We start from the raw sequence: 17,623 nt of genomic DNA, 5'->3' as shown, positions 1-17,623 counted from the left end.
ACTGAGAATGGAGCAGGGGCACCTGCAAACCAGTCCTGCATTTGTTGGAAAAACTGATGCTGGAAGCTACCTGCTCTTTATTTTCTGCCCCTTTAGATGCAGATGAGAAAGAAGTTAGAGAAGAGAGTGAAGAAGAAAGAATATGGAACCTGTTGAAAGAACAAAAGCAGAGAGAAGAAAAAAGGCAGAGTGAACAGAAAGCTTTGGAAAAGGAACGAAGAGAACTAGAAAAACTGGATCAAGAAAGGGTAATAGTTATAGCTCAGTTCTCCATGTTAGTTTCTGCATGGTACACCTTTATTGTGAGTCTTTAGTGTCCCCTAAAGACATAGCAGTAGGGTAACTTTCAAAAAGCCTGCTACAGGCATCCCGATCCTCTCATGTGCTTCAGTGCACTGAGAAGGGGAGTTTTGCAAGCCTGTGGGCATGCATTCTCAACTGGTCCTAAAAACACACCTGGAAAGGGGGTGTACTCTGCTTTGCTGTAGATCTTTCCTGTGTAAGTGGGGTTTCCAGGTCAGCTGGCTGGGACCAGAGGAAACCCGGGAGGTGGCTTCCTCAGGCTCCCCTGCCCTCCTCCCTCCTGATTGTCTTTGCCCTTCTATGTCTGGATTCTGGTCCCAGACAGATGGATTACTCTGCCACTTTGCATGCCTGTTGGACCTTACATAGATTAATTTTCCGTATCATGTTCCTTGAACTCCTGGTTCATTTGGTCTAGAGCACAAGACCCTTTAGGCAAAGTAACCCCATCCTTCATTACATGACTTGTCTGTCCCCCTTTGATGGTAGCAATGACTTCAATGAAAAAAAAAAGGAAATGGTTTTCTGGTGTGTACATTTTACGTAAAGAATCAGAGTTATATATAGCTTTAAGTGTTTTTAAAATGTATGTGTGTATTTACTATTTTGCTGGCCATCTATTTGACAGCGGATAATTGAAGAATCTTTGAAGACTGAAATGGACAAAGAATTAGAAGAGAGTGTTCAAGAAGAAATGAAAGACAAATCTGCTTGTGGTGAAAATGCTCTGGAGAAATATATGAAAATCATCCAGGAGGACCAAGACCCGAAGACGGTGGATAAGGTACTGATGCTGTAAACCGGAGGTTTGTGGGTGGGGGCGCGAGGGCTTCTGTGGTTTGTTAGAAAACTTTGGGATTAGAGTCTGCCTTCTCTATCCCATTGTATGCCATAAGTGTCTGTAGATCAGCGGTTCTCAACCTGTGGGTCACGACCCCTTTGGGGGTCGAACGACCCTTTCACAGGGTCGCCTATGACCATCGGAAAACACATATATAATTACATATTGTTTTTGTGATTAACAGTAGCAAAATTACAGTTATGAAGTAGCAACAAAAATAATTTTATGGTCGGGGGTCACCACAACATGAACTGTATTAAAGGGTCGCGGCATTAGGAAGGTTGAGAACCACTGCTGTAGATGCAAGCGACGGATCTTCCCCATATGCCACATGCATCTATAAAAAAAAATGTTTTCCCTAAGTGGAAGCCCTGGCCAACTTTAAAATCATTTTTCGTGAGAATTTTCAGCTGAAAATATTTAAAAACACCCGAATTGTGAGTAATATATTTATTTTTATAGTATTCATTGCAAATTGATTTTTTAAACTCATAATATCGTGGTATGTGGGGATGGTTTCCATTTTGGATGTGTGGCAATTAACTGGCTATTGGAGACAAAAAGGTAAAAGCAGAGAAAATCCAAAGTTCAAATGTAGCCTCGAGTCTCTTAAGTGTATTACATTCTTGACAAAATTTTATCGCTTTTGCTTGGGTAAAGGTTGAACAGATCTTGATTTGTCAAGGTTGAGATGTCTCATTATTTTCAGAACAAGAATGAAATTAATGAAATTTCTATCAATGAATAACGAATGCATTGGTACTATCTAAGACATGAATATGTTACATAAGTCTGGAATACTATGGCTGTTAAGAATGCACATGGGATAGTTTGAGCTTGCTAAATTTCATGTCTAAAAGTCACCTTTTTGGACTCTTAACTTATATTTCAAAAAGTTCTCAGAGATATCAGAAGTCTTTAATAAAATTAATACATTAACACATATCTAATTTCAAAATTATTCTTCCCCCTCTTTATCAGAGCTCAATAAGAAGTGTTGGAGAAGGCTCGCAAGTGGACACGCTGCCCTCTAGTGACAAAGATGAAAGGTATGCTTTCCCTACCATTGTGTTCTTACCCAAACCATTATCAGATTGCTGGCTTTGTCAGCAATGGCACCATTCAGATGTAGTCTGCCTTTAAGAAATTATTGAACTAATCAAATTACTGACATCAAAACAAATCTGTTGCATGTTGAAGTTTTGATATTGCTACTGATACAAATTAAGTGAGGGCAGAAACCCCACAGGGAAGAAATAGGAACATTAGAAAAGTCCCCAAATGAACTGACAAGAATTTAACAAATTTTTTGTCTTTCCCTAATTTAGTTTCACAGGCCTGCCTCATGAAGAACCAGATGACTTTTGGTAAACACATGTGTTGCCCAGCTTCTTTCTCATGTAACAATAAAAGGCCTATGTTCTCTGTAATAAACAGAATTCTCAATAAAAATTGTTTGTGCAATTCAGTGTGGTTTCTTTTTCACCATTTTATTTGGTACTCTAGTGTATAAACCAAAAATAATCTAGTCAAGAGATTTTCTAATTTCTTTTCAGAATTCCTAATTCTTAGGCCTTTCATTACTCTAGAATGAGCTGCTAAGGGTTTTTCCCGTTTTTGTGTTAGATTTTATTTCTTTGAAAACGTATTGGTCAAATTCTAATCCTGCATTTTGGAAGTTTCTTCTGTGTTTTCTGCTCTCCAGAGTTGGGCTACTGCCTGTCAAACTGGAGGGCGTCTTCCCCAGCCCTATCCTTCTGATTTGTCCCTCAAAATAAAGACAGGTTTTCCATTCTAGGCTTCCGAAATCGTACAGTCTTTGCTTCTGACATCTTTGTCATACAGGGCGTTGCTTCTGACATCTTTGTCTTGAGAATGAACCCAAACCCTGAGATGGTAAGAAGAGGAGATAACATTTACTGGCACTTACTGTGTGCCAGGTACACTTTAAACCTATACCTGTATTAACTCACTTAATGCTCATATCAGCCATATGAAGTGTAGGTACCGTGACTGTCCATATTTTACAGATTAGGGAACATGGGGCACAATTTAGAGACTTGACCAAGGTCTTATGATGGTCCAGTTGTGCAGCCAGGACCCAGGTGTTGAGACCGGCACTGCCTCTAGCCTGGGCTGTGCTGAAGCTGCTCCTGTGAAAGACATCCCAGGACCTGGAATGGCTCAGTCACTAGAGATGCTCCTCTCCAGGATAACCTTTAGAAACTGCACTTCACCCAAATCAAGGTAAGTGCACTCAAACGCAGCACAGTATAACTTCCACACAGGTAAGAGGAGACCCGTTTGCTGCTGCCCCCATTTCTTCATCTTCGTACTCCTGAAGCTCTCAGTCCAGCAACTTGCTGTGGGAGCATCTCGGGGAAAGTTCTTTAACGACACTGCCATTATGGTCACTAAAAGTGCATCCAGGACTGCTCTGAGGGTGAACAACCATCCCGGTTTGCCTGGACTGGGGCATTGTGGGGAAACACGGGACTTGGTTGAAAAGTCTGTGAGGAGGATTCTCTGAAAGGTTGGAGGCCTCTAGGGGATTCTTGCCAAAGGCAGCAGACCCTGCCTTGACTTTTCCAAACAAGTCTAAGCCCCCGGGTGTTTAACTGAAATGTTTATATTTAGACTTCAGGACATCCTTGTTTTAAAGACACTATAAATACATGTTTTCTCAAAAATACCCTACTAGTAACATCTAAAGATAATTTTAATTCAAACTATTGCAATGAAAGCCTAAGGAGACAGGCAAACAAGGCGGGTTCCTTTAGCTACACAGTCCCTTAACCCTCTCACAAAAAAAACATGTCAAAAGAATCATCTGTCACTCAGGATCTGCTGGTCAGTCCTGGCAGGGCATTTCCCGGGACATGAGACTCAGTATTGATGACCACCCAGCTAATACAGGAAGGATTTGTCTGGTTAATTCCAGGAAAGTTCTAGAGCCGAACATTTTCTTTTACAAATACAAGCTGGGCTGCTTTGTTTGTGCCAGTGATACTTGTCTGGCCCTTAAGTTCTATAACAAAGTGGTTGCCTTTCAAACCTTTGTGATTGCGCCTTTGTTCTAGGTGATGTCCAGTAGTTGAGGTGGTGTCTATACTGTCAGTGCCCCAATGGGGATGATCACAGTCAGCACCTAGATGCAGTCTGATTGGAAGCCAGGCTCTGACAGCGACTGGGAAAGTGTGTATAGTAGTTCCCTTTATCCAGTGTTTCCCTTTTGGCACAAAGTTACCCATGGTCTGAAAATATCAGATGGGAAATTCTAGAAATAATTCGTAAGTTTTAAATTGCATGTCGTGAGTAGCGTGATGAAATCTCACACCATCCTACCTGGGATGTGAATCCTCCCTTTGTCCAGTGTCACCTTGCTGTATGTGCCACCTGCCCATCAGTCACTTAGTAGCCATTTCAGTTATAAATCGATTGCTGAGGTAGCACAGTGTATGTGTTTAAGTCACCCTTATTTTACTTAATAATGACCCTGAAGACATTTACATAACTTTTATTAAGGTATAGTGTTGTAATTGTTCTACTTTATTATTGTTAATCTATTGTGCCTAATTTATAAATTAAGCTTTATCCTCGGTATGTATGTACAGAAAAAACATAGTATATATAATGTTTGGTACTATCTGTGGTTTCAGGCATCCACTGAGGTTCTTGGAATGTATCACCTGCACAGAGGGTTGGACTTCTGTAGAACTCCTGGGACAAACTGGGAGATGCATATTTTTGCCTACTCCCTCTGCATTTGGCCTGGGTGTATAGCTGTGGGTGTGTGGTTTTACGCCTGGTAAGAACTGCTTCTTTGTTTGCTACAGTCCCGTGGGACTTGTGAATGTAATCACTTCTGGCTGTCAGAGGCAGGCAATCCGGGGACCTGTCCCTTGGGTGGCAGCTGCTAACACCAGGCAGAGATGTGTATATAAGCTTCTTTCTGGAAGATACTGGTGATCTGGAGCTGGTGGGGGAGGCATCCTTGGCTTCTTTAGTGTCTAGGGAGGATGGCACTTGGCCCCTAGATGTGTGCTAAATTAGAAAGAAACCAGACTCTCAGGCAGCAGTTGTTAATATATTCAAATAGACCAGTTTCAGGGAAAGCAGTACTTGGTGAATCTAGAGCTGGTTTAGAACTGTTTGTATGTTACATTCTTGTGGGCTTTATGGCCATAAGCTCAGTTGGCCTTAAGAGTGAGGTGTTTGGGAGCCCATCTCAGGTGGGTCTTAAAAGATGGGGCACTAGATATGGGGTGCAAATCCTTTGCTCTTCAGGAGAACCACGAGGTCAGGGGTCCGTCCCCTCCTGATTGTATGGTGGTGTGCTGCGGATGGGGTGAGACCATGTCTCAGACTTTCCGGCCTGTTTCGATGGGGCTATTTTCTTGATGGGGCTGCATGTATAAGAAGAGCTCGGCTAATTTTTTTCAGAAAAACTTCCATGTATAGTGGTACATTCAGTGTACCCATGGGAGAGAGTAGTTCAGAAATGTGCTGTTGTCACCTATCTCAAGGCAGATTCCATTTAAAGAAAAGTAAGTCATTTCTCATGTAGCATTTCAGATGGCACATTACCTAGAATGCCTAAGAATACAGATTTCGAGATGCAAGACTCCCTGCAGCCTCCCCTGCTTCTGCCTCCACAGGACCCCCTGAGTGAGTCTCTGTTTAAATCTTCCCAGGTGGGTACAATAATATTTATACATATTTAACATCCGTGTGAGAGAGAAACCAATCAATTGCCTCCTGCATGAGTCCCAACCAGGGGATCGAACCTGAGATCTTTTGGTGTATGGGACGATGCTCCAATCAACAGCCACACCAATCAGGGCTCAGTAAGTTTAAATATCAAAACAGTGAGGAAGATTAATGGAGCAGTTTAGAAAAAGAATGCTCTTTTCCAAACCTGACTTCTATTTGCATTTTTATTTCCTCAAAACTTGGTAGTTTTACTTATCCTAAATATTTATTTTGAAAAGTTACCTTAAGCAACATCTATAATTTTTTACAAACATCTGGGAACAATTAGCCTTGCACTAGCTAGAGAAATATGCCATTGTTTAGGAAAATATGTAAATAGCAAAGTGGATTGTCTCTTAAATGTTCTAATATTATGGCTAGCATAGCATTAAAAAGCCCTAAAAGGATTTTTTCCCAAATTTTTATTGTGGAATTTTGGTCCTCATTTTTTAGTAGACCAAGTATTTTTGCTTGCTGATTTTTCTTTTTCATGATTACTATTTTTTTTTTGTTTTGTTAATCCACATCCAAGGATATTTTTTCCATTGCCTTTTTTTTTTTTTTTTTTAAGAAGAGAGTGGAAAGGAGGGACAGAGGGGGAGAGAGAGAGAAAAAACAAACATTGATGTGAGAGACATGGATTGGTTACCTCCTGAACACACCCTGACCAGGGCTAGGGATTGAACCTGCAACCCAGGTACATAGCCTTGACCGGGAATGGAACCTGCGACCCTCTGGTGCGCAGGCCGACACTAACCACTGAGCACAATCTGCCACACACTTGTTGGGTTTTTCAATGAGTGGCCCCTAAAATTTTGACTTTCTTTTCACCTCTTAAAAGTTATTTCACAAGGTATAACTAGATAAATGGAAACAGCTCCATCTGCTAAAGATTTTCACATTTGTGGCATGATTACTGTTGATAATAAAGAGACCGCACGTGATCTTATCTAGCCATGATTTACACAACATTTATTTAGGTGATTCATGTAACTTAAGAAATAATTACACAAATGCTACATTAACAGAAGGTATGAAGTATAGTGTGACAAACAGCAAACTAATTGGGCTCCTGATTTGGTCTCCTACTGATTGTGAATGAAGGGCGGTTATCTGGAGGCGAAAAGCTGATTATTACTAAGAAAAGTTGGAGAAAATTCAAATGTGTAATCATTCTGACAGAAGTCATTTTAAACAGATTATAAAATGAAATCTTAAGGAACAGTTTTAGCTCTGCTGCTTTAGAAAATACTGTTAGCTCTAGCCCTGGCTGGTGATTCTCTGTGGTTAGAGTGTTGCCCTTGGACTGACAGTTCACAGGTTCCACTCATGGTCAAGGGCACATGCCTGGGTTGCATGCTCAATCCCTGGCCCTGGTCAGTGCATGTGTGGGAGGTAACCAATCCATATGTATCTGTTTCACATCAATGTTTATCCTTCTTTCTCCCTTCCTTCTACTCTCTCTAAAAATCAAAGGAAAAAATATCCTCGGGTGAAGATTAACAAAAAAAGAAAACACTGTTAGCTCTAGATCTTTTTAAATATTCCCCAATAAATCTTTCAGTAGATTTCTATACCTCGGGTTTGTAAAATAGCCAATGACATATGGACCCTTATGCAGATTGTTCCTTATACTTTCCCTTAAGTTTTGTGTTCATCCCATAGGTATATTGCTTTCATTAAGTCAGAAAATGTCTATATTTTTCACAAAGAACTGTAAAGTGTTAATGGTACTTTATGTAAAATACACCCTAGTGGGTGAGGTCATTTTCTTAAAAGAGATTTGTCAGAAATGAAACATAGCACTCTTAAAAGCTGGATTTCATACGAATGTGAAATCTTGATCATGCATACTATTTAAAAATGACACCATACTGAAGACGGAGAAAGAGAACATTTATGTATGTCAAAAGGCAACTGAATGAAGCTATAATTTTATTTCATTTTTCTTAGTACATCCACAACTATTTCCACCTAAATAGATCTTTAAAATAAGCATACACAAGTATTGACTATTATCTACAAATATTTATTATAACACTGGAATAGAACTACAGGAAGCCCTTGGCACTGATAGAAAATATTGATTCACTGTTAGGTTACAAAAATTTATACATAGCAAAATTTAATGCTCTTTACATAAAAAATATTAGACTACTTGAACAAAACTTTCGAACATTCTTGGTAGTAGCCACCAGAATTAGAAAAGTCAAATTAGGCTTTAGACACTGCTTCTAGAACACTGGACTCTAATGGCACCTGCACTGCCGGAGGAAACATCGAAGTCTGCCATGCAACAGAAAGCACATCACCAAGCTAGTCCAGAACAACCGTTCTACACGGGGGAGAGCTTCTCCCACTAAAAAAATAGTCAAGGTCCAAATAGGCATGTTTAGGCATTAACAACCACAACTGAAAGAATCCAAATGAAATATACTTGTTCAATTTTAATAGCATGTTGATAAAGTTATGCTTCCTTTCATTGCAATACAGTTCTGCACATGTATGTTTAAAATCCAGGAAAACAGCCAAACCACAAGTTAATTCTTAACATGAATATACATAGTTAACCCTATATTATGCAGCCCCCTTTAAAAAGCACGGATGCACCCAACAGTTATATGTATCATTTCATAAAGAACAACACAAAGTTTACCATCACTAATACCCAATACCTATAGTCACTTAATGTTCTGGTACACAATGATTTAGAAGGCAAGTTTCTGAAAATGGCTTAAACTCAAGCAGTTGTTGTTTTGCTGAACATGGAACTTTGATTATTCCAGGAAACTAAGATTTAGATAAGAAAAAGTGAAATAAATACCCTAATTTAAATTACTTAAGTATTCAAGTCTATAAAAGTAGGAGGTCTGTGGTCTATTTGCAATTAGGTTTTAGATAGTTGGTATGAAACTGTAAACTCACTTTTCAGACCACATAAAAATGGTTTAGAATGGTGGTCATTTTAATAAGGTAACACTTCTTAATTTAAAAAAAATGTTTGTGGAAAAAAATTCTATGAAGTATTTTGGATCTCCCGTTGTGATGCAAGTTCTTAGAAATTTACAGCAAATACTCATTAAGGCTGAGCTGACATTTATTTCCCAAGAAGAATGATGACAAGTGGGTCATTTTATTACAATGAAGTCTTTTAGAAAATTGATTCCAGAAAGCTTGTCAAGGAGTCAGAATTCAGCTTCTTTAATGGTAGTTATAGCAGAATTATAGTAGCACATTTTAGCATTATTGAAAAAAGATTTCTGATTGGATCATAAAGTTAATAGTGTCCTAATCAATTGTAAGAATTACATTATCTTTGATGAAGCCACTGTTTAATAAATGTTGGCTGTCAGAAATGGAACTTCACACCAATTCCATTTTATTCCCTATTAGGTACATCTGTTTAGGGACAGATGGCACACATGAATTTATGGTCCCTTCCCTTGGTGCTGGCACATCATGGGTCCCTATCAAGGACTATGCCATATTCTCAATTCCTATCTTGGTAGGATTGCTCTAGCAATAAATGTGAACATGCCACAAATTTCAAAAAGATGAACAATCATTTTGTCAAAAAGTGTTGCCTTTTAAAATGGCTAACATGAAACCTCCTGTATCTGTTCTAAAGGAAAAGGTTTACCTACTGGAGGGTTTTTCTAGAAATACATCCCAGCAGCTTGAGATAGACAGTGAAGTGTTTGTAGTTCTATGTGAGTTTGTTTGGTGGGAAACACATCTGTACTGCAGAGCAGCTGCCTGATGATTTGTCACAGCTGTCAATGTGTCGGCGGAAGCACTCTGGCAAACGTTTATGTATAAGAATTGAGTTGTTCTTTTGACCGGGACTGGATATCTTGCAGTTCCTGTTCTTCCTTTGCTTTGATATCCTGGTAAGCCTGCATTTTGCTGGCATCCTTTAAGTAAGCCCAGTTAGAAGACAGTATCATGAGGAAGTGGATCTGGAAAAGAAGGGTGAGCATGATGGCTAGTGAGCATGTCAGAGGCAAAGCAAGCTGCTAGGTAGATTAGACGGACTTTACTGTAAGAAAGGGAGAGGGTTATTTCATATTAATACTCATTCTGCAAACAGAGGCATCAGATACTGAGAGCATGTTCTAGTAGAGTCAATATTAAAAGGCAGAAGAAAAGTTAGTATCCCGACATAATGCACTTGAAAAAAATGGTCAAAGTTAATTAAGAAAAAGCAAAAATAGAACACATAGAGGGTGCTTTTTACCATTTTGAGAATAATTTTAAAAACTGATACAGAAGTTCAGAAATGTGGTTATTTTTAAATAAGTGCGGTGCAAAGATCTTTGCTATTGGACAAAAATCAATTACCCAAAAGGCCTAAAAGTCTGAACAACGTTTATTTTTAGTAAGTAATAAAGAGCTACATATTTAACATGGGAAAATTAAGTGAATGTCAAAACCAAACTTAAGAACTATAAGCAAAGCATGCAGTCTCTGTTAACAATTTTTTTAGTAGTAAAACTACATTTTCCATTTTGTAACTGCCATTATTTCATTTCAAAAATGTAAAAATCCATATTGGCATTCTTTACAGTTGATGTGGTCAACCCTTTTTCCCATTTATTTTCCTCATCTTTCCTGCAAAATCTACATCTCAAGTTCCTTATATTTCCTTCTCAACATACTTGAGACCTTCAGATCCAGGAACAATTCCTCTTCCCATTAAAATCTTTCGAGTGCCTGGTTGGTGTGGCTCAGTGGTTGAGCATCGACCCATGAACCAGGAGGTCACGGTTTGGTTCCCAGTCAAGGGCACATGCCTGGGTTGTGGGCTTGATCCTCAATAAAGGGGGTGTGCAGGAGGCAACCAATCTGCTTCTCTCTCATCATTGATGTCTTCTATTTCTTTGTCCCTTCCTCTCTCTAAAATAAAAAAATTAAAAACTCATGTGCAGTTTGAGAACTGGCTTTAAGGAATCAGTTACTACTTACCGACAACTTAGGGTTATCAATTTTGTGGGCTCTGAAAAGAAGGATTGTGTTATGTTAAAAAAAAAATAAACTCACATAAATCCTTTTTTCAGAGAAAACAAATGGGTGGCCTTTATTTTACTTCAGATTCTCACCTTACTTGAGGGGCATTTATTTGGTAGTGAACCATGCAATCATAAAAAAATTTTAATGAAATTTAAAATATATTTATAAAATATTTTTCAGAAGGAGTCTGACAAAACAAAATCCAGACTAAGACAGTTTTCTTTCATTTCATCTTCGGCACTGTGTTCATTTTTGCCATTGAACTTGGTTATCAAGCCAGTAAAAATAACGGAAAATGCAGGTGTTTCAGAGTTTTAATACTTCACTTAGAGATGTTGTTTAAAGTTTAAGTTGAAGAAAATTAATTTTTAATGGGTGCTGAGCAATGTCAGTAAATAACTGAATCCTTTTCAAAATGTGGAAATAGCCAGATCTCATAATTTTGTAATTCACGTACGGTAAGTCATCTTATTAACCTTCCACGCAGAATGAGTTGACTAAAGCTATTTACAAATTACTGGTGCGAAACTGCAGAAGCCTAGACTCTGCTTTAGTCTGGGTGTCAGTGATGTTCATGCTACATCGTACAGCTCTCTAACGCTCCTTATGGGCCTCATGCAACTTAGAATTTAGTGCAGCAATCTTCCCGACTCTTAAACTTCAAAACCGCATAGTTATATGTAGTAGCCATCATGTAGATCAGCTGGTGGAAGAGAACAAAACAGGACAGTAAGATATAGGCAGTGAGGGCCAGTGCCACACTTCTAAACTTGGGTGGGGTGGGGTGCCAACTCAGCCTACGGTGTTTCTTTTTCCCATTTGTAACCGCCACAGGCGATTCTCACATCTAGCGCACGCAAACCTTTTCTCATTGCACATACACCGCATCAGTCTTCAGCTTGGCCCATGGTATGTTTACTAAAAAGACTAGGACGCGTTTAAAGAATGACAAGATACAGTTCTGGGTCAGTAGCATCCGATGAAGCTAAATGCTCCATTTCCCATCATCTTTCCAAAACTGCCTACTCAGGAGCAATGGTCCTCTCCTGCCTGTTAAGCCCAGAGAGCTGGCAGCAGCCCAGAAAATGGGTCACACTCTGAGTGAACAGGTGCTTTCTTTTCATGGGCTGTCATGGGAAGGGATGACTTCAGGGATGGAAAACCTGGGAATGACTCATTTCTGAGCTGATGAGATGTCCCCCTTTTGCTTCACCAATCTTAGATTTCTTGAAATCACAAACCAAGCCATCCCAAAATACACATCAGTGCACATACATACATACACACACCTGTTTGTGTTTATACAGTTGATCCTCATTATTCACAGATTCTATATTTTCGAGTGTGCCTACATACTAAAATGTCTTTGTGGCCCCCACATTAGCACTCACAGCACTTCCATGGTATTCATGGACATGTGCAGAGTGGTGAAAGTCTCGTCTCCTAGTGGAGGTCAACCGAGGTGACACTGCCTTTTTGTTCCACCTCTGTCTGAGCACAAGTGTCCTTTTTGTCAATCTGTTTAGTGCCATGTTTTTTGCATTCTTGTGGTTTCACTCTAAATGTTCCCTGTTCCAGGTGCTGTGTAGTGGTTTTAAGTGCAAGAAGGTTGTGAGGTGCCTTCTGAAGAGGATACATGTACTGACTGAGCTTCATTTGGGTACGAGGCATAGTGCTGTTGGCCGGGAGTTCAGTGTTAGTAAATCATGTCTTTGAATAGAATCACACAAAGCAGGCTTCTGTGTTCCATTGGTTTGACAAAACTGTTGTGACCAGAGGCTCGCAGAAACCTAATCCTGTATTCCCCCAAGGAGCAATGGCTCTGTGTTGGTTAATTCGGTGTTGAGAAAACTTTATTAAGCATAACTTCTGTGCACAAGATCAACGGTACAAGTGTGTATGTATATATGCACATTTCCTCACATGACCATTTATCCATGATTGAAGTCATGAAAGTAAGGGCTGAATAAGCCACATTGCAATGTTCCCGTCCTAGTTAACAGGTGTTCCAGGTATTGGTCCCCTTTCTTTCCACAGAATCCAATTTACATTACCTACAATCAGTGCCAGTACAGCCAACTAGTACACCCTGCGATCTAGACATGCGATAGGTTTACACAGGTGAAGTTTAACCCACCTTGAGTCCTAGAAGTGTTTCCTGGAAGGGAAACCTGTCATTATAGAGACTGCTGGGAGGGGGAGCTAGAACAGGCCAATCCTCAGGCCCTTACTCACCAGGGCAATGACGGTGGCACCAGCTCCAGCACAGGCCACAATGAACAGGTGATAGGACATGTAGAACTAGGAAAGAAGAGGGCACCAACATGAGCATTTCGTGTGTAATGAAATGGCCTACTCCCGTTCCAACATGCTGCATCATCTTTAAGTGTTTACGCAAGGCTGCGTATAAGTGTGTGTTCCAGTCCAGCCCAGTTGGAATCACCTGGCGGGTGTTTAAACTTTCTGATGCCCTAGAGCAGTGGTCGGCAAACTCATTAGTCAACAGAGCCAAATATCAACAGTACAACGATTGAAATTTCTTTTGAGAGCCACATTTTTTAAACTTAAACTATATAGGTGGGTACATTGTTATTAACTTAATTAGGGTACTCCTAAGGCTTAGGAAGAGCCACACTGAAGGGCCCAAAGAGCCACATGTGGCTCGTGAGCTGCAGTTTGCCAACCAAGGCCCCTAGAGTCTCACCCCATAACAAATTGTTCCCTGCCCTCTCCTGTAGCTTTCCGCCTCCTGTAGGATGTGTTGTCACTCTGTTAGGGGTAGGGCCACAACATTAATAACAAAGAAACAGAATTTCTGGAGGATGAGGCCCAGAAATCAGGATTTTAAAAAGATTCCCAGGTGATTCTAATGTGCAGCCAAGTTTGAGAACCACTGATCTGGAGGCTGGGGCTCAGCCATCAGTATATTACAATGCTGCTCAATGACTGCAATGTGCAGCCAAGGTTGGGATTCCCTGCCTTGAGCCATTCCACACTATGGATATACACACTGACCAGCCAGGTCGGCAGGGGCTCATTATTTCAGTAACTGATTGCTTTCTAAAAGCACATTAGGGTTCTCTTATACATGCAAGCTTCTACTGGTGCATTTAAGAGTTTTATAAACCAATGCCTGAAGAATATTCTAGGGCCAGAGGTTTTAAAGCAAAGAATGTTAAGATTTAGTGCTAATTAAGGGTGCCCTAGAAATAACAGCAATCACTCTGGCAATATAAGTGACTGACTGTAACTTGATTTATAAAATTTTGACTTACATACAAATACAGGGGACACTTTCCCCTGAAAATTAATTTACACTTGTCCTGTGACATGTTCTAATTTGAAAAACTGTCTGAAGGTGAAAGAAAAGAGTCTCTTTATACTTTCAAAAATCAGGATTGGGGTCACTTACAAATTGTTGCAGAAAGAGAAAGCTTTCTGATTGCTACGATCCTCACTGAATGAAAGGGCCATCTTTTAGGTCAAAAGTGGTTGAGTACTGATTACATACAGTTCACTCTTTAAAAGCCTGCAAAAAGGTCTTTCCTTGACAGCATTTGAGCCATCCCTCCTGATTTTGCTCCCCAGGAGAATGGACTCTGTTTTGTTGTGATCATCTGTGAGCCTTTGACAGGAGAGTGGTTTACCTCGTTGGTGTTGCAGATGTTCTCTAGGGCAGAGCCGCATATTTTTCCTGGGAAAGCATTCCAAGGAATGATACCTGTGAAGTGAGACCCAATAGAGAGTTAGGTGTTAGGGCAAACTACAATGCTTCATGCTCTCCCATCCTCACCACTTTGGAAGCCAATTACAGTGCAGTTGTAGGTCATATTCGTCATCAACAATGAACACACTTGCCCTCTGCAAAACAGCCTTTCGGAATAATTAAGTCCCATTTGGACTATAGGGCATGAGTAAAGTCAACTAGTCTGTAAGAGACTTAACCTGATACTATTTTTTCTACAAATCATGCTTTGTTTAGCGGAGCTGATATCTGTAAAAAATGATTTTTTCCCCTCCTGTGTATCTATGAATCATAGTTGAGCAGCTCCAGGAGGACCCCCCGCCCCATAAAGCATTTCATCATGCTGAGGTCAAGTTCATTTCCTCATGATTCCTTGGTCTGTGGCCTTGTTACTCAGTCTCTTTGTTAGTGGTTTGCCATGAGATAAGTTGTGAAATTGAGAGTCTGTGCTCAGAAAGTTTCATGGCAGTTTGACAGAGTAATTTGTTTTTGTTAAATAATTTGGACTTGTATTTTGTATGTCTTTGCTTTTATATTCATAATTTTTTTAAAAAAAAAATTATTTCAGAGAGAGGAAGGGAGAGAGAGATAGAAACATCAATGATGAGAGAGAAGCATTGATTGGCTGCCTCTTGCACGCCCCCTAGTGGGGATCCAGCCTGCAACCCCGGGCATGTGCCCTGACCTGGAATGGAACAGCGACTTCCTCGTTTCATAGGTTGATTCTCAAGCACTGAGCCATACCGGCTGGGCCATTTTTATTGTGTTTTACAAATGTTTTGGAAATACTTTGGGATTGAAAACACTGACCTTCATCACAGAGTGTGGCCAGCACGGTCTGTGGTCTTTCTCACTGTAACCTGGACTCCTCCCTGCAGCAACATTGTGCATTGGGGGCTGCTGCTCTTTTTGCCATTAATGAGCAGGTGCATGCTTACATATTGAACTCAGCTCAATTTACACTTCCCCAGGAGGTAAGGAAGGAGGATTTTAAAACATTCCTGATTTCCTCCATCCTTGCTGTGGGCCAAGAATAAGTCTTCATGCTTCAGAAGAATGGGAAATGACGAGTCTCTAAATTGTCAGTGGAACCGGCGATTTAAAATACAGATTAAAAAGATGATTACCAATACATTTAGACATTGATTTACAAATACTTTAAAATCAACTTTAGGCTCTGTTTTTTAGGCTCTGTTTTCAATCCATCGAAAAGAAGTGTGGTTGAGCCTTGGTCTTTATGAGAAAAGATTATTAGGCTGATGGGCAATTTAAAACAAATTTCCTATTATATCATAAGGTAAGAGGCTAAGGATAAGTCACACGGGAAAAACAAGCAACAAAAATGAAATGCTAGTCATCTCTCTCTCTCTCTCAAAACTCTGAAAGAAAAAAAAAAAAAAAAAAAAAACTCTGAAAGAACAGTTACTTCCTCTTCGGTTCTAATGAAAAGCTGTTTTCCCCTAGTTTCTGCCAAGAACAGATTTCTGCCATCCTGGCTAGAAACACTAATTAAACTCCGTACATAGGGGATGTTGCCTTCTCTCACTCAGCAGGGAAATCAAGTCTCAAATTAATTGACAGGCACAGCAATGGCCCCTTCTGTGGCTTGTCAAAATGAACCAACCGTAGCTGCCTATTGGGATGATCCCATTCATTTGAAAACATGTTTGAACCTGTTTCCAGCTGCCAGCTGTTACAGAATATGTTCTCATGGCTTTAAAATATTTTTGGATTTTATGTTGTGTTTTTCAGTATAGATGAAGTTGAAGCAATTGGTCATTTTTAAAAAGACCTGCTTTGAAGAGTCGGACATACAAATTAATTGGATTATACAGGGCATGCAATGTTTTGGATGGAAAGATGATACAAAACTGGAATATTGAAAATACGTAAACTTTTTATAGTGGACATCATCTTTTTTATTCAATTGCATTATGAATTAGCTTCTCATTATTAAAAAATGTTTGCTACTTTCTTGAAAATATAACAAAATTTTAAATGGCACCCTTTATAAACTAAGACCCTAACGATCTTTCCATTCTAACAGAAAAGGTATGAAAGAGATCATGATGATTAAAAAGAGGCCCATTTAATAATGAAGGTGCAGACTTACACATGAGAGCATAAACATTAACGGGGGATTAAAAGGAAGTACCGTATTGTCGGATATCCACGCAGATCTGCTCCACACTGGCTGTCCCGTTGGTCTGGGGTGACTTGATGACTTCACAAGTTGACCATATGTTGTAGAACATAAACACGGGCACCGCAGAGAAACCAAACACACCGAGCCAGGCCACTCCCAGAACATAGGTGAGGAAGACAAACTAAGCCGAAAAGGACAAAGAATCGTCACTGGACCTGCCAAGGCGCACTGCCTGGGAGGAATGATTCTGCATTTCTGACCTGATACCAAACCTGTGGGATGCATTCAATTCAGAGCACCGTCCGGCCACAGTAGTGACAAGGGAAAGGAGAACCAAGGCTGACCGCTGGGGTAGGGTGGTCACACTCTCCAGAGAGAGAGTATGGAAAATGTTTACTACCGAAGCCTGGTTAAAAGTCCTTTTAACAAGGACCAGAGATTTTCAAGAGATGAGATCCCTTGTCCAAGATCACAGAGCTAATTAGTGACAGGACCTTCCATGTGGCATTCTTCCTAAACATCAATTCTGTACTCACCATGGGACAGTGTCTGGGTGGTTTCACACGACACTTGAATTATAACCATATTAATTTCCCCCAAATTAAGTTCTTTTACATAATAGATGGATAGAATAATAGTCATACAAGACATCCCTTCTCAAAAGCAACCTCACTAGTTTCATGATCCTGTGAAATTACTAAAAGCATTAGATCTTGAACCTGTATTAAAAGTTTAAAATAGCCTTGCACACAAGTTTAATGCACAGTGAATCTGATCAAATTCTCATTTCCCCTGAGTTGTTTTCATCTTTAAGATTCACAGCGAC

The 17,623-nt window shown here is 39.9% G+C and overlaps 2 protein-coding genes across 17 annotated transcripts in view; one reads left to right on the top strand and one right to left on the bottom strand.

Moving 5' to 3' along the window:
* OFD1 (OFD1 centriole and centriolar satellite protein) overlaps positions 1 to 2,608 on the top strand; it is a 36,479-nt gene extending 33,871 nt beyond the window's left edge. For 9 of the 12 annotated variants that reach the window (XM_036306170.1, XM_036306177.1, XM_036306176.1 and 6 more), the window contains 4 exons: positions 97 to 248; positions 932 to 1,087; positions 2,126 to 2,193; positions 2,473 to 2,608. In XM_036306170.1, the coding sequence (XP_036162063.1) occupies positions 97 to 248; positions 932 to 1,087; positions 2,126 to 2,193; positions 2,473 to 2,515 (419 nt within the window). In that variant the 3' untranslated portion in view covers positions 2,516 to 2,608. Of the gene's footprint in view, positions 1 to 96; positions 249 to 931; positions 1,088 to 1,406; positions 1,582 to 2,125; positions 2,194 to 2,472 lie in introns of those variants that run through there. The other 3 variants (XR_004967033.1, XM_036306172.1, XM_036306174.1) reach the window with 3 other exon arrangements.
* Positions 2,609 to 7,771: 5,163 nt separating this feature from the next.
* Positions 7,772 to 17,623, bottom strand: part of GPM6B (glycoprotein M6B) — a 144,314-nt gene continuing 134,462 nt past the window's right edge. For 3 of the 5 annotated variants that reach the window (XM_036305313.1, XM_036305309.1, XM_036305312.1), the window contains 4 exons: positions 16,807 to 16,978; positions 14,554 to 14,627; positions 13,142 to 13,207; positions 7,772 to 9,855 (listed from right to left, as the gene is read on the bottom strand). In XM_036305313.1, the coding sequence (XP_036161206.1) occupies positions 9,706 to 9,855; positions 13,142 to 13,207; positions 14,554 to 14,627; positions 16,807 to 16,978 (462 nt within the window). In that variant the 3' untranslated portion in view covers positions 7,772 to 9,705. Of the gene's footprint in view, positions 9,856 to 10,249; positions 11,610 to 13,141; positions 13,208 to 14,553; positions 14,628 to 16,806; positions 16,979 to 17,623 lie in introns of those variants that run through there. The other 2 variants (XM_036305311.1, XM_036305314.1) reach the window with 1 other exon arrangement.

Source organism: Myotis myotis, unplaced genomic scaffold (genome assembly GCF_014108235.1).
Source record: "Myotis myotis isolate mMyoMyo1 unplaced genomic scaffold, mMyoMyo1.p scaffold_m19_p_4, whole genome shotgun sequence".
Classification (NCBI taxonomy): Eukaryota; Metazoa; Chordata; class Mammalia; order Chiroptera; family Vespertilionidae; genus Myotis; species Myotis myotis.
The sequence above is the reverse complement of the archived record's forward strand: the minus strand, read 5'-3'. Positions and strand labels throughout refer to the sequence as shown.